The sequence below is a fragment of the Cottoperca gobio genome, chromosome 16 (assembly GCF_900634415.1).
Source record: "Cottoperca gobio chromosome 16, fCotGob3.1, whole genome shotgun sequence".
Taxonomy (NCBI): domain Eukaryota; kingdom Metazoa; phylum Chordata; class Actinopteri; order Perciformes; family Bovichtidae; genus Cottoperca; species Cottoperca gobio.
Window position 1 is genome coordinate 1527478 of NC_041370.1, and position 22263 is coordinate 1549740.

A 22263-nucleotide genomic window follows, 5' to 3' on the forward strand; every position below is an offset into this window, starting at 1 on the left:
TGCTAGTCTGTCATCCTGATGCATTGCTGCTTCCACACAGGACGATACGGTAATTGATGCATTGATGTATGGGAAATGTATTTGGGGTAAGCTACTGGGAACATACTGAAGACTTGCATAAACCTTCATTTTGAACTATATGAATAAAAGTATTAGGAAGTGATATAATACACGAGGGAGTCCGTTTTAGACTTCAGTTCATGTGAGCTAAACACACACACACTAGATCTTTGCAGGTGTTGCGCATTGGTGGTTTGTTTTGAATAAAGTTATGGTCAGCTGGACATAGAAAATGCATGCTTAAATTAGTCAATTGTACTGGTTTCAATGGACGTGAATGGGGGATGGACACAAGTGTAAAGTGTCTTTAAGAGCAGAAGAAGAAGACCTGGTTGGATAATATGAGGATTAATAACCAGCATGAGAAAACAGATAAACAACAACAACAAGCTAAATGACTCATATCTCTGTGTCACAGATGAGCTCTGAAACACCAAAAATGGAAGGCAAATAAAAAGTCATCAAGCTTGGAGCGGAGTGGAATGTAACAAAGTACAATTACTCAAGTATTGTACAAAAGTTTTGAAGTACTTGCGGAAATATTATGAGTAAAAGGAAAGTATATTATGAAATGTACCATTACACTATCCAGGGACCTTTTCAAATTTGACTGCAGTGTCTAAACAGATAAAGCGTTCTTTTTGCAGATCCATCGTCTTAGGTCATCAAAGCTCCCTGATCTCCATCCTTGTCTCCAGACAGACATTGCATAGTGACCATCAGTAGGATCTTGAAGCCAGGAGCTGTGGGACATACAGAGGGAGAAGCAGAGGACAAGGCGGGAGGGGACGAGGCTTTCAAGGACGCCCATCACTGGGGAGAGATGAGTGCTACATTTGCCACCAGAGGAGCCACTGGGCAGTTGAGTGTCCACAGAGAATGTCACATAACATAGATGGGGATAATTTAAACACCAAACATTATTTAGTTATCTCCTTGCTCTCCAGTAAATCTCTTAGGTAGAATTTCCACTTGGAAAATAAGACACAGGCTTCATTAAGAATGCACAACCCGTGATAATCACAGCGGAATCACATTTTTGACCCTGTAAATCACAATATCCCCTAAAACAGGAAGATATTGAAGGTATTACACCCGTCTTTGATTCTCTTTTGCAGGCAGGAGAAATTGTCCCCTGACCGGACTCACCTGTCTGAACACCAATCTTCCCAGTCAAAAAGATCAGAGATGAGGGACAACCAACCGAATGGGGATTTGTACAGGACCTCAAAGCAGTAAAGGATGCAGTACACCCTCGTGCACCTAATGTACCCAATCCATACACAATTCTGGCACAAATACCATCTGGTTCCCTGTGGTTTTCTGTAGTTCACCTCTCAAACGTTCTTTTCAGCGTTCCTGTGCACAAAGACAGCCAGTTCTGGTTTGATTTTAACTTCAATGGCAAGCCATACACTTTCACTCGTCTCTGTGAGTCTTCAACACTCTACAATGAGGCCCTTAGGTCCAGACTTGAGCCACTGGCACTCAGCCCTGGATTATCGCCTCATCATCAAAAGAACAGTCAAGAAGACACGATCACCTTTCTCAAACACCTTGCCCAGGCACTGTCTACACTGACCCTAGATATGCTTTCAGTGTAGTACGTGACTTTGGGGCATTATAGAAGCATATACATTTTCTAAAATCAGATGGTAAGCCCTGCCTACCCAAAAGTCTCTTTGAGATAGGAGAGATAGTAAGTATGTTGACTTCTCCGACTGGATGTTGAAGTCACCGAGAAGTACAAGCAGACGGCCATTTGCAGGGATGTTAGATAGGAGAACGTCAAATTCCTCCTAAACATTCCCAAAAGGACCTGGAGACGATAGAGAAGAACAATGTTTAATGTAACCGGCTTAGTTACAGTGATGGCATGAAATTGGAAAGACAGGGATAAAGAAGAAAAATTCAATTTGGGGGAGATCAGCAGACCAGTGTCTCCTCCTCTGCCAGTGGCCCTGGGTGAGTGGGTGAAGGAGACGCTGTGGAGAGAGCAGCAGTGATGGAAGTGTTATCAGGTGTGATCCAAGTCTCAGTGAGAGCAAGGAATTCGAGGGATTGCTGGGAGGCATAGCCCGAGATGAGAAAATGTACACATAAGAAACAAAACTGTAACGGTAGGGTAAAGGACGATCCGCAGGAGGCTGGGCAGGAGGCCAGACTGGAGGCTGGCGGAGAGGCCGGATTGGAGTGCGGCGGAGAGACCGGGCTGGAGGCGGGCGGAGCCCCTCAGGAAGCCGGGCTGAAGTCACTGCGGTCACCAGAGACCAGGCCGAAGTCACTGGCATCTGGAAAGGTGAAGAGAGCACAGGGACTCGAGGGAGAGGACCGGCAGCAGCGGGAACGGGGGCCTGACACGGCCCGGCAGCAGGACCGGGGTTCTGACGCGGCCCGGCAGCAGGACCGGGGGTCTGACGCAGCCCGGCAGCAGGAAAGGGGGGCTGTCACGGCCCGGCAGCAGGAGCGAGGGTCTGTCGAGGCCCGGCAGCAGGAACGGGGGTCTTTCCCAGCCCGACAACAGGAACGAGGGACTGGGAGCTGGAATGACGGTGGCTAGCACGGCCTGAAAGCCCTCTGGACACATGGGGGACTTCCCAGGGCCAGGCAAGTACCCAGGAATGGGTCAGGGGCTGGAGCAGGAGGAACGACAGGCAGGCAAGCTGGCAGTGAGGCAGACTGATCTGCGAGGTTGAGGAAATCCCTGCCGAAGCTTCTCAGCCACCTTCCCGTGGACCTTTCGAAGTAGGGCCTGTTGGTCCCTCTTACACATGGCCTCTTTCCATTGCCCAAAACAACAGATCAACGGAATGTAAAGATCATAACAATTATCGTTCCGAACTGCTGGGTCCATTCTTGTGTCGGTTTGTACTGTTACGGTGGGTTAAAGGAGGACCAAACTGCAGTAAAGCAGACGATGATTATAACAAAAGGCGAGCTTTAATAAAACAAAGCTGTAACCACAAAAAAAACAATAGCGGGCTAAAACAAATTCAAAAAGGTAACAAATAAACTAGAAACACAAACCAGGGAAGAAATGACCTAGCACGGGGAAGCACGGGTGTAACATGAATGACAAAGGGGCTGGAGTGACAACAGGTGAGGTGGCTACAGAAATGATGGGACAGGTGAATGCAATCAGGGCAGGAAATGAAGTGGGCAGCGAGGGGAGGAGAGTGACAAAATAAAACAGGAAACAGATCAAAATACAATCAGATCGTGACAAAAACAAGTGCTTCTGGCGCTGAGTAATAGTGGTCTGAATATACTGAATTTGAAGAAAATACACTCCACCAGAATGTCTTTGTTGAACAAGATGTCTGAAGATGGGTATAGCTGGTAGAGCTGAAACACACAATAGAAACATAGAACCAAGTGTTATCAAGTTATCACCACCAAGTTTAAGATAAAAAGGGATAAAAACGTAATCTATTAAACAGGTTTTTCTAAGAGTAACACCAGGCGTACACCAACTGTGCAATATGTACATGTACTGTACATATTATAATATTTATTAATAAGATATTATCTTTTATTTATTTATAAATAACTATTATATACCCATATTCCCTGTTAGTAGTAATCACACAGAGTAAGTGAAGTATAAACACATTATTTCTAATATTTTTATGTTTTTTTTGTATTTTCTTCTCACTTGAATATAATAAATATAATTTTGAAAATAAATACATTTGTAAAAAAACAAACATAGGATATAACGTATCAAACTGATGAGCCGTTCATTGGCATTACAATGCGCGCGTCTCCGGGAGGCTCAGCTGATCCTGGCGCAGCCTGTCAACGAAAGAAGAGGGCGGGCACTTCCTGATCAAGTTGACACTCATTGGCTCATGAAAGTTGTAGATAAGCCAAAGAAGCTCCGATTGGCTCAAATTAAGTGTCAATCTAACGCTAAGAGTCCGCCTAACATTCAGGAAGCGAAAGTGTGGACATTTTGAAATGGCTTAGGAGCATTTATTTCAAAAATATTGCTGAAAAGAGGATATTTATGAGGCATCATGTACCGCTGTTGTGATTTTCATCTCAATATCTAAATAGACGAGATTCTAAGCTTTCCAAAAATATATTTTTTTTCAGAATTATGAAATGTACATGTACATGGCACAATAAAACTCCGCCGGCGGGCCCGCACACGGAAAGAGGCTAGACATCACTATATGTTATAATATTATAATAATAATTAGACATTTAATCTATAAAGTGCTCTTCTAGATACTAAATGACGCTTTACAAATAAATTACAATTACAAATGTACTGAATTGTATGTAGTTATACTGTGGCATGTACATGACTGATATAAATAATGGACACAGATGAAAACTAATCATTTTATTCTTTAAGGTCCGTCTCATAAGTGTGAGATAATGCATGGAGCGCCTGCTTTGTATACTTACTGTAGTATATATACTGACTTACTGCTATGATGCCCAACAGCAAAGTAGTTGGCGTAGTTAACCTCCTCCTCTGACCTGTACACAGTGAAGTGCGGCTGAAGGTAACAGTGTGTTCTTGTGTTATGGAAATATAATCTTCCATAAAAGGCAATATTACAAGCAGTGTACATGCAGGAGGGGGGGTTCTTTTATTTAACATTGATCTTCGGATGTTTGTAATTAGTGTCGACATTTACTGTGAGAATGCTGAACTGTTTTAGTTTTCACCTTTACTCAATATAATGTTACAATAAATGTATTTAACACCGAGTCCAATATGTGAGACTTTATAATGTATCATCCTGTTCAATCATGCTGCCACTTCCTCTATGATGGTGTACTATCTGATCTGATGAAAGCTTACTGATAACTTCAAGAAGCAACATGAAGAAAAGATAACAACAATGTGTGGCAACATTTGTATTTAACACTAAAACATACATTTGCTTCTATTGTAGATAGACAGGAGACACTTCACTTCTACATATTAAGATGTTTGTGTGTCTTCTTGCCTTTACCCTCGTACAGCTGAAGGTAGACAGGAAAGAGGGAAAGAGAGGGAACGACATGCAATAAAGTGCTGCGGGTCAGATTGAAGGACTCATCCTTAGTACATGGACACACACTCTACCAGCTGAGCTACTGGAGCACAATACGTATTAATATTCTTTACATCAGAATACAAATGCTTCAGAAAACTGCTGTGGAGACATCGTGTTGAGAGCAGGCTGTGCACCACTCTGTGTCGGCCAATCAGAAGCAGCCATTAGAGATAAAGAAAGATATGAGAAGAAACAGGAAACTTTGAGGACGTTGGTCCTTTCATCACCCTATCACATTTAATCTATAAAGTGCTTTTCTAGATGATGCTTTACAAAATACAAACATTTCGTACAAGTATACAAACAGACACACACACACACACACACACACACACACACACACACACACACACACACACACACACACACACATACAGTACATTTAGCTGATGCTTTTCTCCAAAGCGACTTACAATAAGTGCAAACAATCATGAGGATACATCTCCGGACAGCAGGAATCTTGCAAGAACAAATAGGTGAATTAGCCAAACTTTAATAAGTGTCACATACAATGAACATGACTGATCAATCAAAGCAGTTGATTGATCAGCACATCTGTTATTTACTGTAAACAAGTAATAAACCAAGGACGACCTGATCTGAATAGGTTCGGTCCTTTTGATCTCTGTAAGTTTGTATCTTTGATCTCTGCAATAAACTCAGCAGTAAACCCCCATCGTCGGTGAACAAAGGAAGACTGACCTGGAAGCTCTTCATGACCACCTGTCCTTTGAATGAAGTATAAATACGGAGGCGGGGACAGTTGCCTCTCTGAGCAACACGACAGAACTTACAACCTGTATGTGTGTGAGTTTGATCATCCTTTGTATGTATAAAACTCTGCTCCTTCTTGCAAGAATATAGATTAAAACTCTTATTTGATTTGGATCCTGATTTAGGAATAATTTTCAAACAGGACAATTTTTATGTCGGGTACATTCCCTTAATGTGCCTTTTTTTTGGGAAATGGGAAGAAGCCACTTCTGAGAAGGGCAGTTGACAGTGTAACTAGTCAATGAGGCCAGATCTCCTTCTATCTCATTTCATTTAACACGTCACAGCATCCTGAACAAGATGCTTCCTCCTCACTTGATTCAAGCGTAATGACATTTGCAAGAAAAAGACAAAAACAACAAATGTGTGGCGGAACATTTATTCACTGTTGACAACAAAGTTAAACATAAAATTGCTTGCAGATATAGAAATATAGAGAGATAACTCTTAACCATCAGCTGTAGAACTAAATAGTGCAGCATACATCAGAGTACTTGTTGAAACAGACTCTGGAACAGTCTGTAGAGAACAAGTGATGCAGCGCCCTCCGTTGGCCATTCAGTAGCAACAACATCACATGTCAGGAAATAGGAAGCTGAGCAGCCCTGTTGGTCCCTTTCATCAATCTGCACATTTTAAACATTGCATCTCTAATAAAGAAGAAGAAAAGCACAGTCCTGGAACAGAACAACTATTTTAACCGTCTGGAATAATAAAAACTATAAAAATGTTGAGGAAATAAATAATTGTATTCATTTCACAAGAAGTGAAACTAAAGGATTAACAGGATGGATGTTATAATCCAGATTGTATCAGAGTTAACTGCTGTGTCTTATTGTTTTATATTTGGTTTGTAGTTAGTACTTGGTGCTTTCCTTTTTCATATGAAAAATAAAATATCTTTATTTTTGAACATTTCTTTCATAGCTTGATATTTATAAACCAGTTGATATTATCAGACATGTAATCGATCTTTTCAAAGACTATCCTGGGACCTTTTCAACTGTGACTGCAGTGTTTAAACAGATAAAGCCTTCTTCCCACAGATCCATGGTCTTTTTTCATCACAGCTCACTGATCTCCATTCTTGTCTCATGTCAGACATTGCACAGTGACCATCAGTAGGATGTTGTGTCGTGGAGCTGAGGGAAGAACATGATGTTTAGAACAAGGCTGATAGATTTTGTTATTCAAAGTGTTTAGCAACGTGTCTCTTACTTTACAATCAGATCTCTTCCATCAATCCACTTCCATCTCCCCTCTACAACTCTCAGGCCAATCCAGCGTCCATCAGTTCCTTCACCGAATCTGAAATACATAACATACACAGTTATCATATATTTAAACATTTAAACACATTATGTCCTGAAGTGTTCAGACCTACAGATACAAGTTCATAATTGTGTTGTAAAAATGTCATTACCTGTCATTTGTGTTACGTAGTACAAACAAATCTGAATTCATTCCTCTGCAGAATCCTCGAGCTTCTTCCCAGGTTCTCTGCTCAGAAGGTTCAACATCATAAAACGTATAGCAGCTGAGCCCGATGAATTCCCAGCCCTGCTCACAAGGTTTACACTGTTTATCTGAAACAACAGAGACCAACCAATGAACAACATTACTGCATTGTGATTTCATTACTATTATAATGAGTTATTACTGGACATAATGAACAGGATCTGAACATACCTTGGTTTCCTTAGGTAGGTATCAATGCTCCACTGAGCTCGACTGACGTTGAGGTTATTCCAGTTTGTCTCCATGTCTTGTATTTTCTCTGTTAAGTACTTCCCGATCTCCAGCTCCTGGTTTCGTGAGTTCAGCTCCTGGTTTCGTGAGTTCAGCTCCTGGTTTTGTGAGTTCAGCTCCTGGTTTCCTGAGTTCAGCTCCTGGTTTTGTGAGTTCAGCTCCTGGTTTTGTGCTGTCAGGTTTTGGTTGTCTGCAGTCAGCTTGGCGGTAACTACAGAGACAGACAGAGGAATGCGTTGGACTGTGAAGCTTGTGTCTCTGAGAAGTGTTTTACATGATCATAATAGACATTGAAGAATGGCTTCACTTGGTTCAATGTGTTTTAAAATAGTTGTTAAAAAGTGTGTTTTCTTGCTCATTACTTCTGATCATTCTGCTGGATAAGAAATCTTTTCTAATGCACTTCAGTGTGAGAGAGAGGGGACAAAGTCCACACTCCTCGTTCTGTGCAGAAACACATTCAACTTCACCTGAAGGTAATATGATGTTCCAGTAGTCTAAGTTACATCAAGTGTTTATCTTCCACAGTCACGTGTCTTCAGATAACCTTTAGAAGACATCTTTGCACAGGGCCAGTATGAACAGAAGGAAGGATTACACCAAACACAACATGTTTGTGTGTACATGTGGGCGTCTGACAGACCTATCCTTTCAATAAGTCCCCACGTACACTCTGCATCCACGCCTGCATGCATTCACACCACACACAGTCTATGATACACACACACACACACACACACACACACACACACACACAATGAAAGAGGAACTCCTAACGATGCCTCCCACAAAAGTCTATGAGAAACGCTTCATCAGTTTGGCCGTGAATCTGTTTAGAAGTTATGCACCTTTCTGTTATAGGCCACTCCCACTGACACACACCCTTTTCACCAATTAGCATCACACACACACACACACACACACACACACACACTCACACACACACACACAAAGAAAGAGTGTGTGGCTTCACTAAAGGGGGCAGGGCTAACACACACCAATGAAAGAGGAACTCCTAACGATGCCTCCCACAAGAGTCTACGAGAAACGCTTCACACACACACACACACACACACACACACACACACACACACACACACACACACTTCCGCACCACATTTCAGTGGGTGGGGACCTTCCAGTGGACGGAGCGACCGACAGAGCGAGCTGTAGAGCGGCTGGTCACAGCTAAAACAAACTTTGAGTTGAAGTGACATTCACATAGAAGGTACTCACAGTGGATACGAGCGCCCATGATGGCTAACAGTATCAGCCAACACACCGCTATGGGTAGAAAAGAGCGAGTGAAGAAGAGAAACCTCTGGTCTGAAAAATAAGAAATCAGTTGAAGCACCTGAACAACTTCTTTCAACAGTCAAAGCTTCTTTGAATACACTTTTAATATAGAAGAAAAGGAGATGATTCAATATTCACATTTCCAACCTTCATCATTATCACATGTTTGAACTTCATGATTGATGAATAAATCTCATGTTTAACGACATTAAATTGTGAAATGTATTGTGTTCATAATGCACCTGGAGGGGCTGCCCTTTTATCCACAGTGCATTCTGCTGCATTAACATATACAGCTTCTTCTTTGATTTCCTCTGAAAGATAAACACATGATGGTTTATGTTTATATGTTGAGCACACTGGAGGAACCATTATACAAAAGATGGATTTTATAATCAGTTCAAACTTTGTAAAATCAGCTGCTGGCAGTCGTGAAAAGCACAAGAGGCAAAAACCTGGTACGATAAATGTAGATAAAGAAACATTCCATGCTTCAAAGTGCCAGTCAGCCTCTGTTCATACTGTTCTGTTCACCTGCAGCACACTGAATACATCATACAGCTAAAGATGGATTTGAAGTGAATTTGTCCATTTTAAAAGCCTTTGGTGCTGAGGTGTGGTCAAGCATCAGAAGCATCATACATTTCAACATCCTGCTACATAAACAGATATAGAAGATAATGTTTTACATGCAGACATTACAATATTTTAAAATACCCATTTCCTGCAGTGTTGTTCTGTTCATCCTGAAGCAAAGGTTAAAGTCCTGCTGCAGTCCTGAAGAGGTCTGTTAGGAGGGCGTCTGGTCCGCTGCGACGCTCTTTAGTGGACTTCTGCTTTGAGGTTTAGACTTTTTAATGTCTGTATCATCCTGTTCAATCATGCTGCCACTTCCTCTGTGATGGTGTACTATCTGATCTGATGAAAGCTTACTGATAACTTCAAGAAGCAACATGAAGAAAAGATAACAACAATGTGTGGCACCATTTGTATTTAACACTAAAACATACATTTGCTTCTATTGTAGATAGACAGGAGACACTTCACTTCTACATATTAAGATGTTTGTGTGTCTTCTTGCCTTTACCCTCGTACAGCTGAAGGTAGACAGGAAAGAGGGAAAGAGAGGGAACGACATGCAATAAAGTGCTGCGGGTCAGATTGAAGGACTCATCCTTAGTACATGGACACACACTCTACCAGCTGAGCTACTGGAGCACAATACGTATTAATATTCTTTACATCAGAATACAAATGCTTCAGAAAACTGCTGTGGAGACATCGTGTTGAGAGCAGGCTGTGCACCACTCTGTGTCGGCCAATCAGAAGCAGCCATTAGAGATAAAGAAAGATATGAGAAGAAACAGGAAACTTTGAGGACGTTGGTCCTTTCATCACTATATGTTATAATATTATAATAATAATTATACATTTAATCTATAAAGTGCTTTTCTAGATACTTAATGACACTTTACAAAAGAGAAATATTTCATACAAGTATACACACAGACATACACACACACACACACACACACACACACACACACACACACAGACACACACACACACACACACACACACACACACACACACACATAGACACACACACACACACACACACACACACACATAGACACACACACACACACACACACACACACACACACACACACACACACACACACACACACTTGATATTCCTCATGCTGTCTTCAACCTTTCATCAGCTGACAGTAACTTTTATCACAAACTAAATATATGTTGTTATTATTTTGACCCATCTGACGAACATGAAACTCTTCTTTTTAATACTCACAACTTGTTATTTCATAAAGTCAAGATGTGATCAGTAGCGTGACTGTGGTGTGTGTGTGGTTCTGTGACTTCAACACTACCAATCATCACATCTTCTTAAAGGGGACATACGTCAGGTTCACACTCGTATTCTGTGTTTCTACGACAACATCAGAATCAGAAATCCTTTATTTGTCCCACGACGGGGAAATTTACGTTGTCACAGCAAAGAGAGGAAAGTGACAAGTAACAATTAAATAGAATAAAAATACAGTAACAGTAATATAAGTAATATAAGTAATATAAGTAATATAAGTACAGTCATTGGAGAAAAGAAAAAGTTATAAAAAGTGAATATTGCACAAGGCATTGGTAATTGCACACTGTCGGAATAGACCTTTGTTGGTGTGGTGGTCTGCCAGGGGCCGTGGTGATTGTACAGTCTGACCGCTGCATGAAGAAAGGACCTACGGTATCTCTCTGTGAACGAAATATCGGCATTACGCTGGTGTGCGTCGATATAAATTAGGGGTATGCTGGACATAAGTAGTAATCGTGAGGAACACGGCATTTGACACTGGGGTACTGTGTTGAGTGCTGAAGCCGTAAACATGTGTCGAGCATATCAAAGACGTTCGAGGTACGGCAGTCGTAAATCGATATACGTGACGTGAACCCTACAGCCAACGAATTGATACCGGGTAGACAACCTATTTGTTAGCTATGCATAAATTATGTCTGTCGTAGCTGCAACATATTCAGTATGAAAGGGCCATATTTCTGGCGTGTTCGGTGTTTCGTCTGCGGCCTTCGAACGATCACGTGACTCGTGCCTATAAATATGTCGCTGATCCGTCACAGAAACAACATTACCCAAGCAGTCAACATGCGACCCAAGAGGACCGTGAAAACGGGAAAGGTGGCCGAGAAAGCACCCAGGGGCCGAAGGTAGAGGAAAGGGCAAAAGGACCAGGCCACCATCTGCACCGGCCGCTGTATCATCAACATCAACATCCTCCTCCAGAGGCCGCAAAAAGTCTCCGTCTCCTTCCCGTGATAGCGCCTGTGGCTCCCGTGAGTCTTCTGTCGCCTCCAACTCCTCTGTGCAGCCCCAGGAGGCGACAAAGAGGAAGAGGAGAGGGCGAAGAAGTCGGACTTCTCATTGTCCGTTGACCATGAGGAGATGATGCTGGAGTTTCTCAGGGAGAATCCCATCATCTGGGACTGCAAGAGGAGGGACTACAGGAGGGCGGACAAGAAGAGCAAGCTGTGGGAAGACCAGGCTGCACTCATGGGCAGAACCGGTAAGATAATATTGTTGTGTTGACGTTTATCATTAACATATACACATGTTATTAGACCAGTGGTCTTCAAACTGTCTGTGCAAAGGCACTCTATTACCCTCTATTACACATTTATTTAGCCTTGCTAGCTAGCCTTTGATGTGGCACACTCTAATACTTCCCACCATGCGCAAATGGCTAAAACGGGGCTTGCTTTAACAGGTGTCTTTCTTTAATGATTGTTGCCATTATATGTAGGCCGAAGCATATAAGGCCTATTGTTACTGTCAAATAAGTGTGTAGGACAAAGTACCGAATGTACAGTGTTTCCCTGTGCCCCCCCTGAATTTCAAGACTGTTATTCTGTTTTATATTCACAACTCACTTGTCACATTGAACAGGTGCTTATGTTATTACATACACTAAATGCTTATATTATTTAACTAATTAATATATGTGCACGTTTCGGTGTCTGCTTTGCGTATTTACATTCACTCTGCGCTGCATCGCAAAGGGCAGAACTCCGCACACACACACACACACACCCACACACACACCTACAGTCAGACACAGCGGAGGAAGGTAGAGGAGAGAACGTAAAGAATCCAGTTCTGGATATGGGCCAACAGGGGCCTGTGCCCCTGTAACACAGAGCCTGGTCCAACCTGTGCCCCCCCTCCGAACGAAGAGTGTACAATAATAAAAAAGTACTGTTGTTATGAGACAGTCCATGCAGGGGCAGGGGACTTTATTTTGATGGGCAAACCATGCGGTCGGCCACATGCGGGGACAGACTAGGATCATACCATTATGTGAAAGAAGGAAGGGGGGCAGACGGCGGGTGTAGTGGTACAGGCCAGGTACACACAGAGCGATGGAGGAGTCGCATTTAAATGCAAGCGAATTGGAAGGAAGTGATGAACTGATCGAAGAAGCAATCATGGTATTACTTGTGTTGTGCACTATTATTTGAACCTAACTAATATTATTGAAGGCTTGAACACCCCCCCCCCCCCTCAGCAGTAAATCTAGGGACAACACTGAAGTACATTACAAATCATTCATAACCTTGTGTATAGTTAAATGCTATAGGCCTAGTTCACAGTCCCACGGCACACCACTGCATTACACTGAGAAGTAAATAAACTCCTGATTGTATTGTGTCACATTTAATGATTATCACATGCACTCGTACACCTCAATCTAAATGTATTATTGCACAACATGTATTTCTTCACAAATGTATAATGAGCACTATTTAGTTATGAATGTGAAGCACTGTAGGTTCTCTTCAAAGACTTTCAGGTCCACCTCCATCTCGCCACCTACAAGACGGCCCACCAAGGGGCATCACCGCGCCAACATGGACCAATGAGAGACGACGACACCCTTCTGTAGAGAATATAGCAAAATGTTTCTGATGTTTTTGTAACACTTTCACTTGTACCAACAGACAGCTAACTGGCTCTTTATTGATTCGGACTGTGGACTTGGTGTGTGAAAGTGTCCTCGGCTGAGGGTATTTTTTGACATTGCTGTCATCATCACTTTAAATAAATAAGTATCTTGATCAACTAGAAGTTTACTGGATTCAATTGAAAGACTATCTCAGCGCCCTTTGGGCCTCAAAACCCAACAACACTAATATCAATCATTTGTATTCCCATCAGATTTCCATCTTTTAGTCTGGTTCAAATCCCTAAGGGATACGAACACCCGTCTCCATAAGAAAAAGAGTGGGGATGGGCTGAGCTAACAGAGAGGGAGCGGTGGATCAAGGACAAGTTCGTCTTCCTGACGTCTGTTGTCCGACACAGGCGTGAGCCCTGCAAAAGTGTAAGTACTGCCCTAAGAATGACATATATCTGTGACCTCATTCTTTTAATGACTATATAATCTTACGTCATATCGCTTATTCTTTGTATTATTGTGTCTTTGCAGATCAAACCTGCCATCGATGGACGTCCCGGTGACCTAGACTCTGCTGAAGCTGCGTGCGCCGAACTGCGGCATGGCGGGCCCATGAGCAAGCGGGCGCAGGATTCCGAAGAGGCCCTTCTATCATCCCTCCAAAAGCGTGTCGCTGACTCTGGTGCACCCCTCAGAGACCTGCAGGTCAGACAGGAGCACCAGCAGCCGCTCACCCAGCGCACCGCCTTCGCCAACTATGTGCGTGACAGCCTGGTGACCATGTCCAAGCGGAGATACAAGACGGTGAAACTGGCCATGAACCGCATCCTGTCCGAGGTGATGGAGGCAGACATTGACACCGATGAGCCCAGTGCTGGCCCCAGCCTGGGAGAACCCGTCGTGCCAGATGTGCGGTGCGGTTCGGCACATCCATCCACCTTGTATGCATCGCACATCTCTTCGCATTCACCATATGACGCCTACCAGCCACCTCCATGCATGTGGAGACACCAGCCCTAACCAGCGTCAGACACTGGAGTATGCTCTGCAGCATATGCAGCAGCAGCAGCAGCACTTCAATCAGCCGTCTCAACCTGTGCAATATCAGCGGTGCATGCCTCCTCCACCTCCTCTTCAGCCTACGTACCCCAGCAGCAGTTTGCCAAACCTGTCGGCAACATCAGGCGTAACGCACGTTTCCTTGGGTTTGGAAGGTGGGAATGTGCTTCAGGACCTGTGTTCAGGTCCAGAAGGCAAAGCTCTTGATCTACCGGTCGATCTTCGTTCCTACCCTCACCTATGGTCATGAAGGCTGGGTCATGACCGAAAGAACGAGATCACGGGTACAAGCGGCCAAAATGGGTTTTCTCAGACGGGTGGCGTCTCCCTTAGAGATAGGGTGAGAAGCTCAGCCATCTGTGAAAGACTCTGAGTAGAGCCGCTGCTCCTTTGCGTTGAAAGGAGCCAGTTGAGGTGGTTCGGTGATCTAGTAAGGATGCCACCTGGGCGCCTCCCTAGGGAGGTGTTCCAGGCACGTCCAGCTGGGAGGAGACCCAGGACTCGGTGGAGAGATTATTTCTCCTCACTGGCCTGTGAACGCCTCGGGATCCCCCAGTCAGAGCTGGAGGATGTGGCCCGGAGAAGGGAAGTTTGGGGTTCCTTACTGGAGCTGCTGCCCCCGTGACCCAACCCCGGATAAGACGATGGTAGACGATGGATGGATGGATGAAGAGTCTTAATGGATTTTTTGGGACAACCTGATAATAATGAGTTGCAGTAATCCAGCCTTGAAGTAGCACATGCATGGCCTAGTTGTTCTGCATCATTTGAGACCTGCAAAAGAGACTTATAAACAGGTCAAATACCATCAACAGCCTCCTTTTTCAGAGGGTGCTGTTGCTTTAATGGGCGGAAATGAGACTTGGGTGTGATAACCACAGGATCACAGTTTTGAATCAGACCAACGTCATACTTTCCCTCCGCCCACAGCGTCTGAGGCAGAGTCTGCAATGCTGGGGAGACAGAGCATGGATCAGAGAGGAGAGTGTGTTTTTTCATTGGGTCTGCATTCATCAATCAAATACACAGAACGCAAAACGGAAAACTCAGAGACATATTGTTGTTCATAAACTCCTCTACTGGGAGACACCATAACCTCAGGATCATTGTTATGATCCAATCTGTTATGTTTTTGCAACGCAACACAAATGAGCCCAAATCTCTCCACTTCTCATCAGGGGATTTGGCCAATGAAATGTGGGGGCGGAGCCTCCTACCAGGAAGAATTTGTATTGCTTTGGGGAGAGAGAAACAAACACAGCACATCACAGGTCATTCCAATACATAAAATCTGTCTTTTAAATCTTTAAAGAATAATTGTTCATATTCACCATCTACCACCATCAAAAGATGTAAGCGGCTTTGAGGTCTTATTATTCTTATTATTCTTATTATTATTCTTATTATTCTTATTATTCTTATTATTATTACACTGAAGATTTTTTGTGTTGGCAAGAAATCTGCTATAGGATTTACCGCCATATGATAAAATTGTGACATGTCTGAGGTAGGATCCAAAGGGATTCATACACATACAATGGAATGTCATCATCAACGTCATTGCTTTCAAAATCAATGTTGCATGAACACATAGTGAGGTGAGTGGCTGTTTCTCTGACCACCTTGTGACCTTCTGCAGTGGAAATGAGATGTTTCATCGAAGCATCAGATCACGACCCAAAACATTTATGGGACGGACAGGAGACAACAGGAAACCATGTTTGAAGATAATGTACTTGTAAGATTCTTGTTGTTCGGAGTTATTGTACTTATTGTAAGTCGCTTTGGATAAAAGCATCAGCTAAATTAACTGTTATGTGATGTAATGCATACCTGTCATCATTGGAATTTCAAAATAAGGGAAATCTTTTGCCGGATATTTTAACAGGTCTCAGCCACCAATGTAAACGTAAACACATAAGAGACGGGTATATACATTCAGGAAATACATGTTTATTTAATGTATGTATTACTTGTACAGACATGTTTATAAGATTTATGTATTTTATTTGATGAGTTATTATCAATTTATTTGATGATGGATGAGTTGTGTGGCTTTTGTTTCCCCCGACGAGGACTTCCTTGTGATGGCAGAGTCGGGAAACATGTCCGCTACACTGCGACTGAAATCAACGCGGAAGCTGAAGGATACATTACATACATGACATCTTTCCCTCAGCTTTGGTCACTTGGTTTGCCTCCCAAGCAGTTCTTGTCACAAATTAAGTCATTGACAGTGTATGTTTTTGTGCTTGGGACGATTTTTCTTGCTGGCGAACATGTCACGTGTGCAACAAGGGAAGGACCCAAACGCAGTGTGTGATAGACAGAGAGCCTGGTTGCAGATGTGTTCCGTGGGTTTTATTTAAGCAGCTTCTTCTCGCACATCCAATAGTGTTGATCTTGACAGGCGCCCACAAACCACGTCTTCCAGTGCCAGCTTTGGTCAACATATGCACAACTGTGGGAACAACTCAAAAAATCTTGGTTGTGATCATTCCAGTTCCTACAAAACAACACAAAACAGACAGATGTTTAGGTTACATATAACGTGTGTAATAAAGACATACGTCACAGTGTAAGATTGTCATTATGCTAAAACAGAACATCGCTGTGATTCAGGATCATAATTTTCTTTCATAAAGATTGAAAAAGCCTTACGCATAAGACAGTGAGCTTCCATCCACCAATGTCCACGTCCACGAGGAGGCGTACCCATACGTGCCGCTCACGCCCATCCATATCTTGACAGGTCCTGTGAATCTACGGACAGCTTCCTGTTGGGATGGAAGTGTAGTTTAAATACTTCATCCAAACTGGTTATTGAGGTCAACAATAAATGAATTGGCTGCAGAGCAATATCAGAATATTAGGTTTATAAAAGAAATATAACAAATACCTCTTCTGCTTCATCATTCAAAATCACCAAATTGGAGTCTTTCCTTGCACAATCACTTTCTGCACAATCCCAGGTGTTCATACTAGAAGACAGTTGATAACAGGAGGACATGTGTGTGTCCCATCCGGAGGGACAACGTGGGCCGTTTTGTTGTGCTAGGAAACAAGCAAAGGACAGGACACATCAGGACAGGATGGGGACAGACAGAGCAAGGAAATCCATTCAGTAAATATCAAGATACTACAGTCTGGACCCAAGTGGTGGACTGACGGCCTGACAGACTGACAGACTGACAGACTGACAGACTGACGGCCTGACAGACTGACAGACTGACAGACTGACAGACTGACAGACTGACAGACTGACAGACTTTGCCACAGCTAAAAACATCTAAATTAAAACAGGTTTGGAAAAACTCACTCACCTATTACAAGTTTCCTTTCTAGTTTGATGACCTTCTCCTCCAAAGTCTTCATGTCATCGTTTAGGCGTCTGGTATTGGCACGTAACTCCCTCTTTTCTTTTTCTAGTTGGTCTCTCACTCGAACCAGTTGGTCTCTCTCTTGAACCAGTTGGTCTCTCTCTTGAACCAGTTGGTCCATCTCTTGAACCAGTTGGTCTCTCTCTTGAACCAGTTGGTGCTTCTCTTGAACCAGTCGGTCTCTCTCTTGAACCAGTCGGTCCTTCTCTTGAACCAGTCGGTCCTTCTCTTGAACCAGTCGGTCTCTCTCTTGAACCAGTTGGTCTCTCTCATGAACCAGTTGGTCTCTCTCTAAAATGAGGACTCGGATGTCATCAGCTAACTTCAAGGTGAAATTGTGAGTTGTAACGCTGTCACAACCAGCTAGAAAGGGAAACAGATAATCTAATGTTTCACACTTAAAGGAATAGTTCAGTTTTTGGGGACAAAAAGTTAATGCAGACAGTAACACATTCCACCGGCTGTGGGTCAGTTTTTATTATTATTGACAATTGAAATGTTTTGTAAGTCTTATTATTGCGTCACCCACAACATGATAAAAACACATGTTGGTTTTCATTAGCTGTGCAGAAGATTCACTTCCTGAAATGGAAGGTGGTTGATTGACTCACCAGCGTGCAGTCGATATGAAACATTAAGAGCGCACTGTACGATGCACAGCAGGCCGAAGCTGACTCCCACCCACCTGTACACTGTTGACCCTCCTGCAGGTAACAACACATACCACCCAGCATTATTATCAACATGAGGAAAGATTATTACAAGGTATGCTATGTCATTATATATACATATATACACACAAACATATATATATACTTAACGTATATAAACGTCTTTTTATGTCTTTTTTTGCAGAAGGGATGACATCCTTAAAAACTAAGGGGAAGCGATTACATTTAAATATTTCTATGAAAATACCTAAAATATCTGATGTCATTTTGGTTAAAACCTTGTATTTGATTACCTGCGGCACCTAATATTTCACTTTTACAGTAAACAAACAAGAAGCCACAACTATAAATGTGAAGCTTCACTTTAGACAGAAGCATTTATTACATTTAAATCCAGAATTCTGTGCACAAGCTTTGAGAAAATAACTCACTAAGGAGGCTGTCATAGAAACAAAATGTTGGAAAACATAAAATGACAAAACATGTAAACCAGGAACTCCCCAGGAAGTCTCTTAGAAGAGTTAACATACATAGTAATGTATGTTCTTGCAGGTATATTTATATTTGGAACAGTTTTGTTAGACGCAAAATTGCCGATCTAAAGTAAAAATGTAAAGGGTCAGAGGTCACACCAAAGACAGAAACAGAAAGGAAGGAAGAAAATACTTTAACTTACTTTTCTCCTTTCTGTTCCTCCTTTCATCAGCTGGTACGTTGACATAGAGTCCTGTCTCCATTCTCCTGACAGTGAAGCAGCAGTTAGATGAAGCACTGTTTGCTCTGTGTAGTAAACACCGGTGTTCGGTGTTTGTGTGGGGTTGTAAATTCATCCTTCTCTATTTATTGAGACGGACTATGATTCAATGTTGTGTCACTGACCACAGATAACCAAATAAGGTTGTTCATGCGAAACATCACAAAAGACGAAACCAATAAAACCATTGGTAAAATATAATTTACAAATATTAACTTCACCTCCAAATTGACATTTTCCATCACCAGCACCTGTAAAATACAGTAAGTGTTTCCACCTGAAGTCCCTCTGTGAGCATGTTGAAGCTCTTTCTCTGGGAAGGTACAGGAAGTGATGCCATGTATGTGTCGTGTTATTAATAAGAAAGAGAAGAATAAAGAAGAACTTGCAGATTCATTCACGGAAAGTTCTGGGGAACAGATGACGCAGTGACTCTCAAGTCGAATGACAAGTGATCACTGATCAAATAAACTGCAAATAACTTTACTAGTTGCTGAAGTTGATGCAATGATACATACCTGCACCAATATGAGGTAAATATTAGTGTTCTTTAGTGAAATGTATTGGAATGATTGACACGAAATTTAATACAAAACATCCATGTTCCCCTCAGGATGAACTGTAATAACTTCATCAAGTCAAAGTTTATTTTCTTACACATCTTTTTCTTTGGTTTCAAAACTAATGACGTTCTCATCAGGTTCAGCTGTAGCCTACTGGGGCTAATTAGCAAATGTTAGCATGCTAACACATTAGACTAGGATGTATTGAGCTGAAAGCGCAGCTATGTATCCTCATAGAGCTGCTAGCATAGCACAGAGCGGCTAGCATAACACAGAGCTGTTAGCATAACATAGAGCTGCTAGCATAACACAGAGCTGCTAGCATAGCACAGAGCTGCTAGCATAGCACAGAGCAGCTAGCATAACACAGAGCTGCTAGCATAACACAGAGCTGTTAGCATAACACAGAGCTGCTAGCATAAAACAGAGCTGTTAGCATAACATAGAGCTGCTAGCATAGCACATAGCTGCTAGCATAACACAGAGCTGTTAGCATAACACAGAGCTGCTAGCATAGCACAGAGCTGCTAGCATAACACAGAGCTGTTAGCATAACACAGAGCTGCTAGCATAACACAGAGCTGCTAGCATAGCACAGAGCTGCTAGCATAACACAGAGCTGCTAGCATAACACAGAGCTGCTAGCATAGCATCATAGTATTTTGTATACAGTTGTGATAATACAAGCAGTTTCAGCAGTCCACTTATTTAAAGGTACATCCTGTTTAAATAGCGCAGACAAATTATAACTTTAAAAACACTAATTACTCATTTTTGCACACAAATTATTATATTTTTTTGCCTGTGTCAACTTATAAAATACATAACCCAAAATACAAATTTAATATTTTTTTAAATGTGAGTCTTGGTCCTGTTCTTCTAACAGACTCACAAACACGTTGAGCTGCAGGTTCTACACAGAGGGGAGCTGTTTGCATCATTAGTACATCTCATGGTACTCTGGGATGTTGGCTGTCACTCGCTGCGTGTACACAGGGTGACATCATGGCTGAAAATAAAACTCCATTCAAATTGAATTCAATTTGTTTTCACTTACATTTGAACCATCATCTTCCTGTCGTTTAATTTAATCCTGAATTGTGAAGCTTGTTGTTAAGTCTGTTTCAATATGAGCTGATGAGTCTGTTTCGGAATCGTTCTGCTGCCCCAGTGAAAATAAATCTCTAAAATACAATTTTAAAGCATAAAAGGTTTATGTGTTGTGCATGTTTGCATTGATGAAGAGGTTTCTCATACTCATCCTCCACCTCATGGCCCACACTTCTGTATTTGTAGACGTACGAACAATCTTCCAAATCTCCCTTCAAAAACCCAAAGGCGTCACGGATGTCACATCTAAAAGATTTCTTTAAGTTGAGTAACAAGTGATTTCTGAAAATTGTGGGGAAGTTGTGGTTTTGAAAATGTATTCTGAGAACCTCTGACAATAATGGGATAAAAATGACAAACTTAAATTGTGCAGTAAAGCTTTGTGCAAACCCAAACAATTTTATTTTAAAGTCAAGTTGCAAAACATATCAAATAACGTTCAATCTTTGGGGGAAAAGACATAAAATGATGCACAGATTTAAAATATAATAACTTGGAGTAATAAAAGAATCTGTCCAGGTTTTAACTATTCAAACGGTGTAAAACAAAGTGGTGAAAGAGGCAGATTCAGATGTTTAACTGATATTTTCATGTTTTTTCTAACTTCTAACTATTTTTAAATCTAAATAGCAAATTATGAATAATGTTCTCACTGAATGCAGACATACAGTAAACAAAGACAAGCTACACGAGATGTTGACAACATGAATCATAATAAACTGATCAGTGAAATGAAACGATGCATTCAAGGCAACAGAACAATTGTATTTTGCAACGCCAAAATGTAAATGTAAAGGAACAAAGATCAAAGTAACATGCTTACACAGTTTCCAGTGGTCAGAGGGAATGGAAACACTGCTGCAGAGATACATATCCTCCACCCACACACACACACACACACACACACACACACACACACACACACACACACACGGTGCAGACCATGCATCTCAGTGTGAAATCAGTAGCTGATGACACGTTCAGCCTCTGACATGTTTAACTTGCTCTGAGTTCCTCGTGTTCACCTTCAGTACCTCCTTCCTGTGTGCTGCAGAATGACTCGGCTAACTGGACCTTCGGTGCTGCTGTTGGTGACGTTGTGTGTGTCGTCTGCTCAGGACAAAGGTTAGTGAACATCTCTTTATATGAGGGCTTCTTCTACACACCTCTTCTTGATACAAGATGCAGCTGGTTTAGCTTGTTAAGATCAGTCGCTGTCTGTTAGTGAACACTGGCTCACAGGTAACTAAGATTGGAGTTATGAGTAGATTAAAAAGTCTTTAAAGTATCTTAAATGATGGGA

At 42.1% G+C, this 22263-nt stretch overlaps 2 protein-coding genes across 2 annotated transcripts; one reads left to right on the top strand and one right to left on the bottom strand.

The window, feature by feature from the left end:
• The first annotated feature begins 2143 nt into the window (after positions 1-2143).
• Positions 2144-2620, top strand: LOC115020964 (octapeptide-repeat protein T2-like). Its single transcript, XM_029451066.1, has one exon. The coding sequence runs from the start codon at positions 2144-2146 to the stop codon at positions 2618-2620; it is 477 nt and encodes a 158-aa protein (XP_029306926.1).
• A 13882-nt stretch (positions 2621-16502) lies between these two features.
• On the bottom strand, positions 16503-19542 carry LOC115021583 (C-type lectin domain family 10 member A-like). The gene is made up of 6 exons (XM_029452106.1): positions 19210-19542; positions 18474-18566; positions 17806-18225; positions 17382-17536; positions 17144-17259; positions 16503-16988 (listed from the first exon to the last, which is right to left on the bottom strand). The coding sequence occupies exons 1-6, from the start codon at positions 19361-19363 to the stop codon at positions 16844-16846; spliced, it is 1083 nt and encodes a 360-aa protein (XP_029307966.1). The 5' UTR covers positions 19364-19542; the 3' UTR covers positions 16503-16843.
• Between the last annotated feature and the right edge of the window lie 2721 nt (positions 19543-22263).